We start from the raw sequence: 15,924 nt of genomic DNA on the forward strand, positions 1-15,924 counted from the left end.
CCACCCAGGTGTGGTGACAGGAGGCAAAAGCAAAAACTGTGGCAATCTCAAAAGAAAGCTCCCCTCAGGAACTGACTTCTGAAAAAGAAAAGGTAATTATTAAGAGTCCTGGGCGCGCCTGCTGTCACAAGGAAGGAGTGTCCCAAAGTGTTCCAAGATACTGCAGTTTGTAGCTATAAACCCCTTATCTAATTCAGTGTAAGCTCAAGGTTCTTGTCTCCCTGTCCTGCTCCCTTCATCATCCTCTCTCTCTCCCCCTCTCTTTTTGTTTAAAACTCTAGGGACTCGACCTGTGTACTTCAATAGTACGATGATGTTTTTAAGGGAAAATAAATCAAGACAGGTTCTGAGTCAAGTGGTACTGCCTTATACTACAGTTTGGCTTGTGGCACACAGGTCCTTGAAAATGAGGTACCCTGTTTGTGATCTTCATCTTTCCTGGGTGGCTGCTGTGCTACAGCAGCATGAGCTGTTCGTGCCTGGAGAATTTATCTAGGAGACCCTGTGTAGAGCCCTTGGATTGCTTTTGAATGTTCTGTTCTTTTTTCTAATGAGTTACTGCTGGTTGTAAGCATGCTGTACTTCAAAGGCTTGAAGGGCATTAATCATTCTCTTAAGGCTTATGTGATGAGAGAAGTAGATGCTGGAATTGCTACCATGGAGAGACAACTGGATCCTGGCCACTCCTTCTCAGGGTAACTTTGGAGCTCGTACCCATAAAGGACTGAAGCCAAAACCCTTTTGTCAACATTTGGATTGGTACTGAAGGAGAATGAGTGTGTTATGAAACTGTTTGCTAATTGTGAGAATATTCCAGCCTAATTATGTCATCTAAACTTCTGAAATCTTTGTTCTCTCTGTAGGGCCCTACTGTGGTAATGTGATGCCCATCCCCAAAGAAATCATTCTGGATAGCAATGAAGCGACTATTCACTTTGAGAGTGGATCCCACGTGTCAGGACGAGGCTTTCTGTTGTCCTATGCCAGCAGTGATCATCCAGGTAAAGTGAAATGCCAAAGTAGTAAAGGATTAGTGGCATAGTCCTTCCTATTTCATTATCTATCTTCTCTACACACACAGATTTTAGTCAGAATGTTTTGTCCTAAATATTTCCAGATTAGCATGAACCATGATATTAATAGCATGTGTACAGAAGCAGTTGTAACATTAACCAGATATAATAGTTGCTGAAATCTTACCTAGACTATTTGCAACACAGGCCCAGTGAAAGATAAAATCAGTACCTTCTCCTTGAAGCACCACTGTATTCTGGGCTCCAGCCTCTACCACGCAGTGATAGGATGAAGGAATAGGAGACATTAAGATTCGATTCCTGCATTTAATGTTCCAGGGGTCTGTGCAACTTTGCACAGACAGGGAGAAAAGGGAGATGAAAAGAAAGAGGGAAAACCTCTTTCTGTTGCTTTCTAATAAAATTGCTTAAGTATTATACTGACAGGTTTTCAAACTAATTTCATGTTTAGCCAAATATTTGTCTATATTTCTATGTCCTGCAATGGGGATTGACATTTGTAAACTTTTCACAGATCTAATCACGTGTTTGGAACGAGCAAACCACTACACAAAGGCTGAATACAGGTAAAGAGGGTTTGCAGCTCTCAGCATTCTGGCTTGCTTTGCCCTATCTGTCATCTGGTTCAATTGTTAGAAAATGTCATCGTTCTGGTTTTCTGGAGAATTTTTTTGAGCTCCAATGCTGTAATACTGCAAGGCCTGGCTGTGGGAAGCAGTAATGCAGAATGGAAGTCTGCAGCCCAGAAAAATGAGGGCATGGAGTTACAGAGCTCTCAGCAATTCTCATTAGGGCATACGTATACATCGTATATTTAAAAAGAGTTTCCACTTTGAAATTCAAAGTAGCCTCAAATATCAGTGCTTCTCCTGAGAACAGATCACATCCTAGCTGATACAAGATTATCTGAGGACAACCTGTAATTTCGTGGTTCCTTGAACTTTGTGATAGGATTTGAAATGGTAATAAATTGTGCTTTTCTGGCTGTGTCTGGATGTGCATGTAGGCTTCTTATCTGGGCTGTGCTGAAAACTCATGTGGTAATATTTCTAGAACAAGAGGATTAAACAGAAATGTCCTTGCAAAACTTCTCTGGTTCTTTGTGTGCTAATTTGTGCAATCCACTCAGGAACTCGAGGGCCTATTTGTTTACCTTGTAGACTCATGAACAGAGCATCAGCTAGAACTTACTGCTAGAATACTTACTGGTTTGAGAACATTTCTTCTGTATGAGTTTGCTTCTGTGTATCATCACTACAGTTCATATTTTAAACAAGCCTCTTTTCTCTCACTACAGCAGATACTGTCCTGCTGGCTGCAGGGACATAGCAGGTGACATTTCTGGGAATATCAGAGAAGGATACAGAGATGTAAGTACACAGAGTAATGAAGGGAAATTTCTAAGACAGAAGAGAGAAGCATAGCACAACTTCGTTTCACCTTTTCTGCTTGATTTTTGTCAGTAATTCTTCCCAGCTGTGTTAGGTATACCTTTTATTGTCAGTATATGAGTATGTTATCAGTATATAAGCACACGGAGACACTTTTCAAACAGACCAATCAATTGTGTGAGAACAAAGTCCACTGACTGTCAAATACACCTACTGACTACTTGTGGTTTCTGGCTTTCTGGAAGAACCCTGCATTGGGTTTCTGCCTTTTGAGGCAGTGGCCATTGACATTTTAAATATTTCTGCGACTTTGGTTTTTACTTGTTTGGAGCCCATGTGCATTTCTTTTCTAAATTTATCTCTCGTAGGGAAAAATATTTCAGTAACACGCGGGTTTTCTTTAAGATCATGCCTGCAGTATCCCAGCAATCTGCTGTTAGATGAAATAAATACTATACACTGCCTAATCACATCCCACTGATAACTATCAACCTCTTGGGTTGTTTTAACTGCTCGTTCTTTAAAGCGGAGAAGTTGCCTGAGTGTTTGCATTTATCATACCACATATGTGTTCATACCACACAGTGCTCTGCTCTCTCTGTCCCTCACCCTGGACTGTCCTCCCATCATAGAATCCTAGAATGGTTTGGGTTGGAAGGGACCTTAAGAGATCATCTAGTTCCAACCCCCCTGCTGTGGGCAGCACACCTTCCACTAGACCAGGTGCCTGTGAAATCTTTACATCTCTCACAGTGGAATAAGTTTAATCATACCACTGAAGTAAAATCCCTCCCCATCACAAATACAGCAGTTGCTGAGTTTCCAAAAAGTTAGTGTTCATGTTTAACCTGTTCTTCCAGTTAACTGAGCACACTGCTCCAGCCTGGAAAGTGGCAGAGCTGAAAAAACAAAGAAACGCCACATTACACTCTCATTAGCTGGAGTTATTCCTGCCCTTCATTCGGGTGATTAGGAAAGAAAAACAGCACATGGCATGACCTCATGCAGATCTTATCTGCGCTGAGGAATTTTTGTTAAAGGGGGATTCAGCTTTTCTGATGGGAAGAACCTGCAGGGCTCTCCTGGAGACCTGCTGCCTTTGTGTCCCCACACTTCCCAGCACTCCTTCAAGGGGACAGCCTAGCACCCCAGCTTGGCATCCCAGCCTGTTGAGTAGCATAGCCCCGAATGAAACCAGTCTCTGCCAGTAGCCCCTGGGAATGTCTCCTTTGCATCTTTGCACTGGCACTTTACTGCTCTCACCTAGCCCAGTGGTATGTTATTGCTACCTAGTTGGCATACAAGTTGTTCTGCCTGTATTTTTCAGCATTATCCCACCTCAAATACTGGCAAATGGGCTGTACTTAAAACCCAGCAGTAGCCAGTCATCACAGCCAAATCTCCTAACGTGACTCAAAATTCTAAGGCCAGTAACAGATAGGTCTGCCTTCAGGCCAGTCCATCAAGTAATTACTGTTTTGTCTTTGCAAAGAAGAGTTGCCGTTGCCTTTGACTTTGTTTTCCTGAGGAGTGACACAATATTTACTAGGTTACAATCTTACAGCACCTTCTTAGAAGTGGATTATTTGCTTTTTCATGGGGGGGGGGGGGGGGGAAAGGTGACTTTTGGAAACATTATTTTTTTCAAAAGATTACTGTTCTTTCTCGCTCCCCTGCCTCTTATTCCTCTTGATCCTTTGCTGGATTTTATGAGCTGTAACACCTGTATAAAAGTGGCTTGGAAGTGAAAGCATTAGCAGTTTGTCAGACTGATCCTCTGAGCTTTGGCTTCTGGCGGCTTCTGCCTTTCAGACCTCGCTGCTGTGCAAGTCAGCGATACATGCAGGCGTTATCGCGGATGAGTTGGGCGGTCAGATCAGCGTCACCCAGCAGAAGGGCATCAGCCACTACGAAGGCGTTGTCGCCAACGGTGTCCCCTCGCATGAGTGAGTACCGTGAGTACCGCTGGCAGGGCTGGCTTGGGGAGCGACCCCCAGGGCACAGTGCACTGCCCAGATCAGCAGAAGCAGGTGCGGATGATTTTTGGGGGAGGAAAAAGTGTTAGATATGGGTCTAGGGGCTTTTGGCCTTTGCTCCTACAGCTTTATTAACATGGTGTTGGCATTGCATATAGGAAAATGTTCCAAGTTTTCAGTGGCTCTGTACCATGTAGGGTGGTATTTTCTTTCTTTGCCTTCTATTCCTTCCAAAACATATTTGCAAATCACTTTGTTAGCAGATACATTAAAGTATGATGTTCTGCAACAAACACCTTTAATCAATGTGCTAATAAATCATGATAAATTCATGTTAAAGTTTAAAAAAAAGCTAGGAAGAATGAATAAATAAAAAATGCTGTTGATCCGTAGGGGATTTAATGAACAACCTCTTAAATGTTGTGTTTTCGACATGTGCAGAGTTTTTCTCATTTAGAGTATTTATAGCAAGGTTGTTATATTTACCACTTATCTTCTGACTTTTAATTGTACTGTTGTTGAGGTAGAAATAAATCCTCTAATCTCTATCCAGCACATTAAGTCCTTCCAGCAACTGCCTCTGTCATTCCTGTTGGTTTATACTTTTTAATTTTCAAACGTTATCTGGTTTTTCATGAGGCTTTTTTTTTTTGTAGGGAGGGAAATCTCCTGAGTCCCATAGCCTACAAGAGCTAAGGGAACATATCTTTTTTATACTTTTTTCCTGTTTTCCCCATGATTTCCCTACACCCTTCTGACAATTTTAGAATCATGGTTTCATTCATGGAAAAAAAAGAACCGCTTTCATTTGGTCTGTTGCTGTGCTTAAACTTCAGCCCAGATTGAAATGCTTTATATATAACAGCACTGGAGTATACAAAGCTGGGTAACATGTAGACCACTAGCCAAAGGCCTGTAAAGCCTAAGTATTTTCTGTTTTTCTTGAAAGTTAATTGCCAAAGACATATAATGTGTAATATAAACTTGTCTCAAGCAAAGCAGGACTGAGACCTCAGCTCAGCCACCGAGCCCCTCTGTAAAACAAAAATACAAATTCTTTCCATCACATATGCCAGTTTAGTGCAACCTTGATTTAAATATTTTGTGCCATATCTAAAGACATAATAGAATGGTTTACATATGTTTGTATGTTCGCAATCCTTGAGAATCCCAGGAGTAACTTAGACAGTAGCACATAAAATGTTACAATGAAAGGCAGCTGGGATTCCCATTTGTATTTTTTTCACAGTACAAGAGCTAGTGGACAATGAATGAAGCGTGTAAGACAGCAAATGTACATGTGCTGGGGAAAACCACTGTTTGCATAATTAACCCATCACCTTAATTGCCAAGCATCCTTTTAACGTTGCTATTGACAAAATATCCTATGCATTTCATGTGAGTAATAGAAATACCCACAGATATGCAAACTTACTTGTATTACATCAAGTGGGAAAATCCCATTTATGTGAAGGAGAGCTGAGACGTGCACTTCCAGGCTGAAGCCAGCCTTTATGGCTTGGGTTTAGCCCGTTTAATGTGAGGCCCCTGAGAGAGCATTCTAACGAGAAGCGCAGCCCCCTTAGCTCTCCTGCATACCGAGGCAGACAGAGGCACTTCTCCAGCATGATGTACATCCTGAAGGAACTGAATTGCCCCAAGGAGACAACTTGGGCTTTCTACAGTTGATACAGGGAACCATAGGTAAATGGGCTCATACTGAGTTGGATGCCTGGAAACTAGATGGCATGGACTTTGAGAAAAATGGGACCATGAGCGCAGCACTTCCCAGGATGCTTCTGCTGCTCCTGGCAGCTGGGACAATCCCAGGAGCAGATGAACTGCTGGTGTGAGCCCATTATCCCAGGAGAAGGGATTTGGAGGATGCAGGGAAATCAGTCCTTTTATTTCAAAACATGAAAAAGTGTTCCTAGAAACAGTGGGCCTGTTTACTAAGCAAATGAACAAATGCATTTCATGTTTTTAAAAAGGCTTTTAGAAGAGGTATTTCCAAAGCTGCACAGCTTCCCTGTGCCCGTGGTACATATGTGCTGCAAGAAATTCCTGTGACACAGCCAGTGCCAGCGATAAAAAATTGGTGCTTGGACAGCAGTGCTTTAAGAGCTTTTTAGATGCCCTTAAATAAAAGCTTACTCAAGTTTTTAAAATATCCTTTATAGCAGATTTTAGTACTAAAAATTTAAATTATTTAGTGACTTGAGCTGAAATTGACCTCATCAGAAGCTGCTGCTGGAGTGCATCGAGCTGTTCAATACCTGCTTTGTGACAGGGGAGCTATGGCTCACTTGCCAGCCCGCAAGAGCTGACCTTGGCCTCCCAGACTCCGTTTTTCAGTGCACGTGTGACACTCCAGCATCTGTGAGGTTTTCAGTTCTCATGATCCATGCGTGGACCTGCACCTGCAAATCCTATAATGAAGATCAAGTGGCTGGATTTATTGGGCAGTTCTGATATCCCAGTACAAACAGAGGGGGGGGGGGGGTTAACTTTGTAATGTGCCCTGGGCTGTGTCTGTACATCTGTGCACATGAAATCATTTGTCTTTGAAAATGTGAGAAACGGCATGCTCATGAATTGTGAAAGATGAAATTCAGGGTTAACCTGCACTGCTTGTAAAAAGCTTGCTTGAGGCTGACTCTGGGGGGAAAAAAATATTTGTTGCTAACAGAAATTTATTATGGGAAGCAGCATCCATTTTTTGCAGAGCTGCTGGCACAGGTCTCCCATGCACTCCTGCCACTGGTACTGTTGGTGAGGCAGGATCCTGAAGGTTGTCAGAAAAATGAGGCGCATGGGGCAATACCACCCCTTAAAGGACAAAGTGAAATTTGTGTGACAAATGCTACCTGTCACATTAGGAAGCTGATGAATTACCACTTACTGAATTAGTTTGTCCTCTTCGGTGACTTACAGAATTACAGCAGAAATGTTTCAGTTTGATTTCATAGCTTCATAGACCTTAGAAATGCTGACCTCCTCCCTTTCTTTGCTAAAATTGTAGCCCTCTATTTGAAAGGAATCTGGGTGACTTTTTTATTACCGAGCTTTATCTCATAAATGAGTATTTGAGGAGTGCTGTGATTTCTGTTTTGGGTGGGTCTTACTGATCACGATAGGTGTTTATTTTCTTCTTTTCTCTTGAAACAGATTGCTTTGCTTCACTAAGGAAGAAAAAATTGGTTTGGCTGTAATGTCAAACTGGTTTGAAAAGAGCAGAGTGCATCTGATCGCCCCTGAGGGTTGCCTGGGGGGAAGATGTGGGAGGCAGGGCTTGAGTATCTCCTTCTAGCTGCTCTACCGCCTACATGCCCAAATAAATCAGCTCCCTCCCAGTGCCCTCAGTCGTCTCTGAAGGGCTTCGTTTGCCTGTAGTCATTAGTTTTCCCTCAGTGACAAAAAGAGGCAGTGTTTTTATTGACCTTGACGTGGGACCACTTTCCTATTCCCTGTTTGCAGCGCTCTCGAAACATACAGCTGTGTGCATGGCTGTTAGCCCACAGACAGTACCTGGGGGGAAATTTTCCTGGCCAACAACAAAGGGCAGCCCAAAAGGGAGCTGTCTTGATGCTTAAGTGCAGAAGTTGTTTTACTGCTCAGTCAATCAGCTAATTGAAGCGATGTTGAAGGGGTCAGATTTTCAAGAAATCCAAACTAATTTCACATTAAAACCTGGGCTTTTGTTTTTAATAGGCAACCAGTCAGAGTCATCAGTTCTGGAATGAAACCTCAGGGGCATCTCGTGGGGAATCAGAAAGCAGCTCCATGGGAGGCCAAGGAAAGCTCAGCTTTCCCTTACAGTGGTGATTTTATCTTGCCCTGCATCGTGCCGGGTTGTATGGAGCGGCCCAAGAAATGCTTTTTCTCCTGAAGCAAAGCAGGCGTGTCAGAAGGAGGAAGAAAAGGGGAGCCATAGATGTTCTCCCATTAATGAAGCAAAAAGAACCATTCCTGATGGGAGCTGTTGGTTGTGGTTATAACAGAACTGATGCCCATCTGTGTTAAAACAAGGAGTAGTTTTTATTTGGTCTGGCTATGATATACCTGTAGCCCTGGTAGGAATGGCCAGAGCTGGCATTGTTTAGTCACCATCAAGCAACCGTTAACTCTTTCACAGTGCTTGAGACTGGATTTGCTTCTCACTAGATGTGGGCTTAGACTAATAGAAAGTCACTGGTTTTGGTGACATTGTTCTCATTGAAGGTACTGTTGGTGACAGGAGACCTGGGCACAGCGCTAGAGCCGCGCACCACTGGGGGCTCCAGGCTCCAGGGGTTCGCTTTCCCAATCCTGGCTCTTTTGAACGCTCTTCTGTTGCTGGCCAGAGGAGCAGAAGGGGAAAGCATTCCCACAGCAGTACAGGGCCCATGCAGAGGAGAAAAGCAGAAACATGTGGCGAGAGTTGCAGGCTGATGCGACGGGGAGGCAGTTTAAAGCATAGCAAATGCTCCAAACTATTAACGAGCTGATCTGGGTTCGGTCACGGTGAGAGATGCGCAGGAGTGCTCTCACTGGGGTCAGTAACCAGCCAGCGCAGCGAGCAGCTATCCGGCCAGAGATTTTGCTAGATAGACAGTGGTTCTGCAACTGCACCTCGGCATTCCCGTGGCCACCTCCCGAAAGGCTCAATTACCGTTTTCTTTTCTTGCAGTGGTTCGCTGTCAGATAAGCGGTTTATATTTACTTCAAATGGTAAGAATAATGGCTTTATTTTTAGCTATCCAAATTTTACCTTTTTATGTAAGTGTTTTCTCTAAAAGTTTTGAAAAGTAATCAGGAGAATGTCAGGCTGTGTCTAGGAAAGATATTTTAGGACAGCAATTTCTTAGAATTGGCAAGTGAATAAAAAAATTGAAGGGATGTGAAGCGAGCTAGAAAGAAGCAGAATAGGAATAGGTCATACGCACATAGACGAGCAACAGAAATAGTATTCTGCTGTTACATTTCTGGTGCCAGCATATGAAAAATGGCAATCAGATAATCCCATTTTTATGTACTTTAGGTGACAGAAAATGAAAGCAGTTTCTCTTCAGACATTTATAAATTCCATCTTCATTATACAAGAGGAGAACGAAAACATAGGAGGAATGAAAATATATTTACATTGCACTGATACAGAACGAGTTTTTGTTTATGACTTTCCAAGATGCAAAAGCATCTTTAATCTGTCAGGCTGTTCATTTGCATGAAACATAGCAAAGGGGGGGGGGGAAATTTTGTGCTTGTTCATTTGAATTATATTTCAGTCATCTGAGATAAAATCATTTACTATTCCACTGAAAACTGTAGAGCACGTAAAGGCCTTTGAAACTGCCAGGGAATTATTTTTAACTTCATTGAAACCTTATTCCACTGGCCCGTTTTCTGTGAAGAACCTTGATGTGCAGAAATTTTGTGGGTTCTTTGGTGGAGTTTGTAATACTTACCTGCAGCTATTATCTTCATGATATCACCTCTTGGCAGCAGCATCAAGGAGCTACTCTAATGAGTAACTTTTCTAGCCCTAATTGCAGGTGAGAATCATGCAATATTTACAGTAAAGTGTTCCCTTCGGTACAGTGCCTTCATCTGAGAAATGTTTTGTACAGCAAAATTAGTTAATGCCAATCTCAAAATATTAAAATTTTCCTTCTGAAACATAATATTAAAATACAAGAAATCTTCACAGGAATGAGACAAAACTGCAGAGATTAAAAACCAAAATGGCAAAAATAGCAGATGTAGTCGGAAGGTGTCGTGTATGTAGGAGTTAAACTGGTAAAGGAGAGGGACCGCAGCGCTCTGGTACTGGATCATCCACTACGAATTGACTGGCAAACACTACAGCTAACGGAGAGCATCAGGCTAGCACTAGATTAAGCAACATCTGACTTTGCTGTTGTGGGTGGTCTTCATATGTTGCTAGCCTAATATAAAAATACGCTGTGAAAACGCGAAATAACTCCTTCTGCCTGTCTGTGTGGGGACTCCTAGGCTGCAACAAATCTCTCAGTCTAGAAGATGGATTCCTCTCCAAGAGCCAGGTTACTGCATCTTCCTACTGGGAGGAGACCAACGAATTTGGGCAACTTTTCCAGTGGTCTCCCAGCAAGGCTTGGCTTCAAGTCCCAGGATTAGCTTGGGCCTCTAACCACAGCAGCAGTCGTGAATGGTTGGAGATAGACCTGGGAGAGAAGAAGAGAATAACAGGTATGTCACTGGTCATTAGCAGCTGGGGTTTCAGCTGGAGAAGAAACTGAATGCAGCTGAAAAGCTAATAATGCTCTAATGCAGTGTTTCTTTTGTTGAATGTAATCAAATGGTCTGCACTGAGGACTATTATTTTCCTATTTAAAAAGTCATGGCTATTTACAGGACTGGTCTTCCTATAGGGATACAGGATTGAACTCAACTGTCACGTATGCCTGATCTGTAAACATACTGTTAGGCTCAGAACAAAATACTTACACAGGAACCAGTAGAGTCTGGATGGTTGGTAAATGACTGCATAAGATCTGTTAATGGTGCAGTTCTGGAATCAGTAAGAAACAGTAAAGTCATAGCCTTTGAAACTGGCCCAGGTGAAAGAAATTCCCATTTCCAACTCCTGGTTTATTTGTAAAAATGTAAATTACAGTTGCTACTAGAGATATAAAGACTGCTGTTATGGATCATAATATCAAAAAGCAATTACTAGTTCTAGAGTCATTAATTTGGGCTCCATTAAAAATTCCATTGCTTTAAAGTCATAATTTAAAACTGATACCCATTCTTCACCCAACTTTTAAACTCAGTTCCAACATAGCTTGAAAAATAAATTAAGACTGAATGCAAAGTTCTCCCAATTGTTTTGGTTTCTGTGTTTGCATTTGAAATTGTTCCTTTATAACAGACACCTAAAAAATGAAAATTTATTTTGCATTTTGTTGAAAGGGATTAAGACTACTGGTTCTGGATCCACGACACTGAATTTGAACTTTTACGTAAAGACATTTACAATGAACTACAGAAATAACAACTCGAAATGGAGAACTTACAAAGGGATTCTGAGCAATGAAGAAAAGGTAAGGGTAAGTGGGAGGGACAGGAAAATGCAGAGCAATAATGTGTATGCCGCCTTGACTTTGAAAGGCAGGCGTTCGCTGTCAGGAAAGATCAGGAGTTTCAGACTTGTCTAGACTTGGGTTGTCCTTGCCAGTGTAATTTACGGCCATGGAGTAGATAGTGAGCTTGTTGAAACAAGGAAGCTATCCAAGTTGTGAGACACACGCAGGGAGGCATGTGTATATCCGTACCTTCTTTTAAAAGAACAGTGTAATTAAAGCTGTACAACAGGCTGTTCGGGCAAGTCTTCAGCTCAGCTCAGCATTTGCCTGCACTAGGGACACCGTACCAGTGCAGAAGCAGTGGTCAGTACAGCACCAGCAAAGACGAGATTCGGCATCGGATGCACCGGGATGGTCAACCCATCCCCCACAAGAAAAACAACCGACTGGGGTAAAAGCAGAGGGCTGCTGGTGGGGCTGTACCCTCACACGCAGCCTCTGTCTGGCCACCCTACAGTCACCAGGAGCTGCACCGCTCCCTGCCCTCGCTGGTGGGGCCCTTGTGACACAAGTGGGCACACAGCCTACATCTGCTAGGAGTTGGTGTAAGTGAACTTAACGTAACTGCTCTTACACCAAAATACCTGTCTACACAACAGCTTTCACAGGCTCTGAGTGACTTTAAGAATGAACAGATAAAAGCAGCACAACTAGTTTCTGCAGACAAAGGATGTGCTACACAGGTTTGTCTGATAACATTTTCCCCAGAAAACCTCCTGTTTCCTTTCAAACAAAAAAAAACCCCAAATGCAAAATCCCCCCTCCCTGCCACCACAGGGTTCAAAGTCAGACCTTCACTCATGATTTCGGCTTGCCTCAGGATAATGCTCTACTTTGTCCTCAGTCCTGATGGCAGCTTTTAAAAACTTGGTAGAGTTGTGGAGAGATTTCCTACTAGCTCTGATTTTCTTAGCTTATATGACAAGGAATTTCACTGCGCAACATCAACTGGTTTAATATTTTTAACTGTTGAACTGAGGCAGTGTTGACCCAAAAAGTGACAAATCAACGTGGCTGAACTGTGAAGGCCAGCCATTAAAAATCTGCAGGTTTTCAGATTTCTACAATGATTTGTTATATACAAATAATCTTACGGAAGTATTGTATATGATCTTAGTTTCAGCTAAGGTGCGTGACAAAACCTGTCCCATCAGAACCCCATGTGCCTGGCATTTTATCTAAGATAATGCTGAGCTCACTTCCCTATCTCATCAGGCTTTTAAGTTTTCCTAGGTCATGCAAAAGCACCTCCAAGAACTAATTTTGCAAGGACTACTGTTCTGCACATGGGCTTAGCTGATTCTGGAAAATCCTGTGTAAGTGGAGGGAAAAGGAGACACAACTACATAGTTTAATAGTCGCTCTTCAAGCTTGATACAGGAAGATGACCATTTTACTAAGATGTCTAGAAATATTTCACTTCATTTTTTTCTTTTTACATTTGTATCCCCTGTTGCCCAAGTAAGGGTGCTGCAGTGCTATTAAATAAAAAATGATTGCATTATACCAGCATGCATTAACTAGAAATTACACAGAATTGAAACAGAGTGATAGCCTTTCTTCTCAGAGCTAACAGAAAAATGCAATCATCTGTCAGAACTGAAAAAAAAATAATTTCTTTCCAGAACTCTCAATTCCAAAAATCTTGTGGCTGTATCTCAGATTTTCAATATATTAATTTTAGGATAATGCAAAATCTTTGAAGTCAGATGTCAGGAGCACTTTGAAGAAAGAGACTTTTAAAACAGAGCAAACAATGTGCTTACGTTTTGTTGCAGGTATTCCAAGGCAACTCCAACTCTGGTGACATAGTACGGAATAACTTCATCCCTCCAATAGTGGCCCGTTACGTGCGAATTATCCCTCAAACTTGGAACCAAAGAATAGCACTGAAGCTTGAGCTGATGGGTTGTCGAATAATGCAAGGTATGGGGTAAGCAGTGCTCCCCAGGCATGGTGCCTCCAAATCCCCCTGTGCTACCACAGTGCCACTGATGCCCCCTTCTCTTTTGCAGCTAATAGTTCGTTTACGCATTCAATGTGGCAGAAACCAAGTCAGAGCACAGAAACCTCCCTCGGAAAAGAAGACAGGACTGTTACGGAGCCCATCCCGTCAGAAGAAACTAACTTGGGTAACACTACCTAGCCCTGCATTTTCTGTAGGATCATCATGTCTTCAGCCCAGCCTGGGTGAACTTAAACTTTCTTCACAAATCAAAACTTTTAATTTTTCTTTCAGACTCTATTAAAGGTTAATGACAGGGAGAAGAGGGAGGTTGGTTTTGCCTTAAGGCACAGAAAGAGCTTGAAAGCCTTAATTTTCCTTGATGTGTGAAACATCAGGGTTCGGTTTCCCTGTCATATTGGCATGTTTGCTATGCTTGGCAGGTGGCTCAAGGGACTATACCGAACACTCGCCAGCATTTTCTGGAGGAGCTTTTCCTCACACTCTTCCTTTATTGTATAATTTTGGTAGTACGTGAGGCAGTAGTCTCACAAAAATGTTACTGGAGGGGGTCTAGCGGAGGGCTATGAACATTGTTGGGGGACTGGAGCATTTCCCTTATGAGAAAAGGCTGAGAGAGCTGGGGCTGTTTAGCCTGGAGAAGTCTGGGAGGGGATCTACATCTACATCTATATATCTTAAGGGCAAGTATCAAGAGGACACACAAAAGTGCCAGGCTCTTTTCAGTGGTGCCCAGTGACAGGGCAAGGGGCAACGGGCACAAACTGCAGCACAGAAAGTTCCATCTGAATATGAGCAAAAACATCTTTACTCTGAGGGTGGCAGAGCCCTGGGACAGGCTGCCCGTAGAGGCTGTGGAGTCTCCTTCTCTGGAGACATTCAAAACCTGCCTGGATACAACTCTGTGCCACCTGCTCTGGGAGGACCTGCCTCAGCAGGGGGTTGGACGAGATGGTTTCCAGCGGTTCCTTCCAACACCAGCCGTTCTGCGATTCTCTCTATGCAATCATGACTCCTCCCAGAGCAGGTCACTAGCTCTAAGCAGCATACAGTAGTGCATGTAATTAAACACTTTTCCATAATGCCTGTGTTCATGGGGGCTCAGACAACCTTGATTTGCATACTTCTCCCTGAATTTGCAGTCTTCATCCTTTAATGTTGTGGAGCTAAATCTTTAGATCTTAAAAAGCAAACAAACAAAATTTGTTGCTTATACTGACTGTTTGGTGGACCCGTAGCCAGGCAGGAATTACCACACCCACTACACCAAACACTGCTACCCATAAACGTAACTGATAGCTGTAGAAATGTCTCTTTAAAAAAACCTGGTTGTAAGAAGCAATCACTGTAAGAACAAAAGCTCTTCTGAAACTGCATTGCTTTTGCCAAGAGCAAGCTCAGTTCATCTGTGCAGCAGTATGGTGAATTGTATCCACATTCACTGAAAATTAAATCCACTGAGATTTCATCTGCTAAATTGTAAATACCCTGTGGACACATGTACCACCTTATTCTCACAGACTGGTGTTTGTTAGAATAGTGAACGGTGCACTCCTGACACAAGAGCCACCCCACTGCTAATTTTCTAATCCCTGCTCTAAACCGTGTTGTGTTAGAATTTAACAGAGGCTAAACAGGTTTTTCCCTAGCACCATTCCTGGAAATTTTTGAACTACTTTGACTGAAGTGTTTCAACCAGTTCAACATGAGCCAGATACTTGGCATGTAAAATTGCAGCCTCATTTGGCATTTTTATAAGCAGCTGAAAACAGAGTGTAAGTGGCTTTGTAAAAGTTACCTAAGTGTGTAATAAGACAGAAGTGCTCTTTGTAAGGACACATTTAGGTGTTAAGTGTAGGAGAAAGTATATTTAACTCTTGTCTCAACACTGTTCCACATAGGTGCATGGCTGCCAAGTATGGCTGAGGAGTGGTCTTGCAGTTCTATAGTTTTACATTTTCATGCTCTCCTGCAAGGAGCATTCCTGCAAGATTATCTGCCTTTTGCTGTATTCTCTGTAGTAAAAATTACCAACCTCAGAGTAATTTGCCTTTTAAACTTTCATCCTTTTCTTTTTTTCCCCTCATGCAGGCTTAAAGCTTACAGCTATAATTGTCCCTGTCCTCATCGTGCTGTGTCTGTTCCTGTTCTCTGGAATCTGTATCTGTGCAGCCCTACGCAGGTAAGATACCGGCTCTTGTCATAGGAGGCATTTGTGACTACCTAGCTAGCACATCCAGCTACGTGCCCTCTTTCCAGACCCTCTTTACCAGGGAGCTGGAAATTGATCCTGTTTGACAGTCTGCCTTTTAAGCAGAACTCATGTCGTGTCTCTGAAAATTGTATTTCTTACTGTACATCTATCTATCCTAGTCAGACAAAAACAAAGGCAAAGCAGGTCAGAACTGCACGCTGCAATCTACAGTCCGATGTAACCAGCTGTTCTCTTCAGCC

At 42.6% G+C, this 15,924-nt stretch overlaps 1 protein-coding gene across 2 annotated transcripts in view; it reads left to right on the plus strand.

Moving 5' to 3' along the window:
* DCBLD1 (discoidin, CUB and LCCL domain containing 1) overlaps positions 1-15,924 on the plus strand; it is a 49,612-nt gene that overhangs the window by 25,803 nt on the left and 7,885 nt on the right. The window contains exons 3-12 of one of the 2 annotated variants that reach the window (XM_055810846.1): positions 864-1,001; positions 1,549-1,600; positions 2,335-2,404; positions 4,238-4,371; positions 9,071-9,111; positions 10,393-10,608; positions 11,332-11,462; positions 13,283-13,430; positions 13,520-13,636; positions 15,562-15,652. In XM_055810846.1, coding sequence (XP_055666821.1) covers positions 864-1,001; positions 1,549-1,600; positions 2,335-2,404; positions 4,238-4,371; positions 9,071-9,111; positions 10,393-10,608; positions 11,332-11,462; positions 13,283-13,430; positions 13,520-13,636; positions 15,562-15,652 — 1,138 coding nt within the window. Of the gene's footprint in view, positions 1-863; positions 1,002-1,548; positions 1,601-2,331; positions 2,405-4,237; positions 4,372-9,070; positions 9,112-10,392; positions 10,609-11,331; positions 11,463-13,282; positions 13,431-13,519; positions 13,637-15,561; positions 15,653-15,924 lie in introns of both variants that reach the window. The other variant, XM_055810844.1, reaches the window with a different exon arrangement.

This window comes from Falco peregrinus, chromosome 7, assembly GCF_023634155.1.
Source record: "Falco peregrinus isolate bFalPer1 chromosome 7, bFalPer1.pri, whole genome shotgun sequence".
NCBI lineage: Eukaryota > Metazoa > Chordata > Aves > Falconiformes > Falconidae > Falco > Falco peregrinus.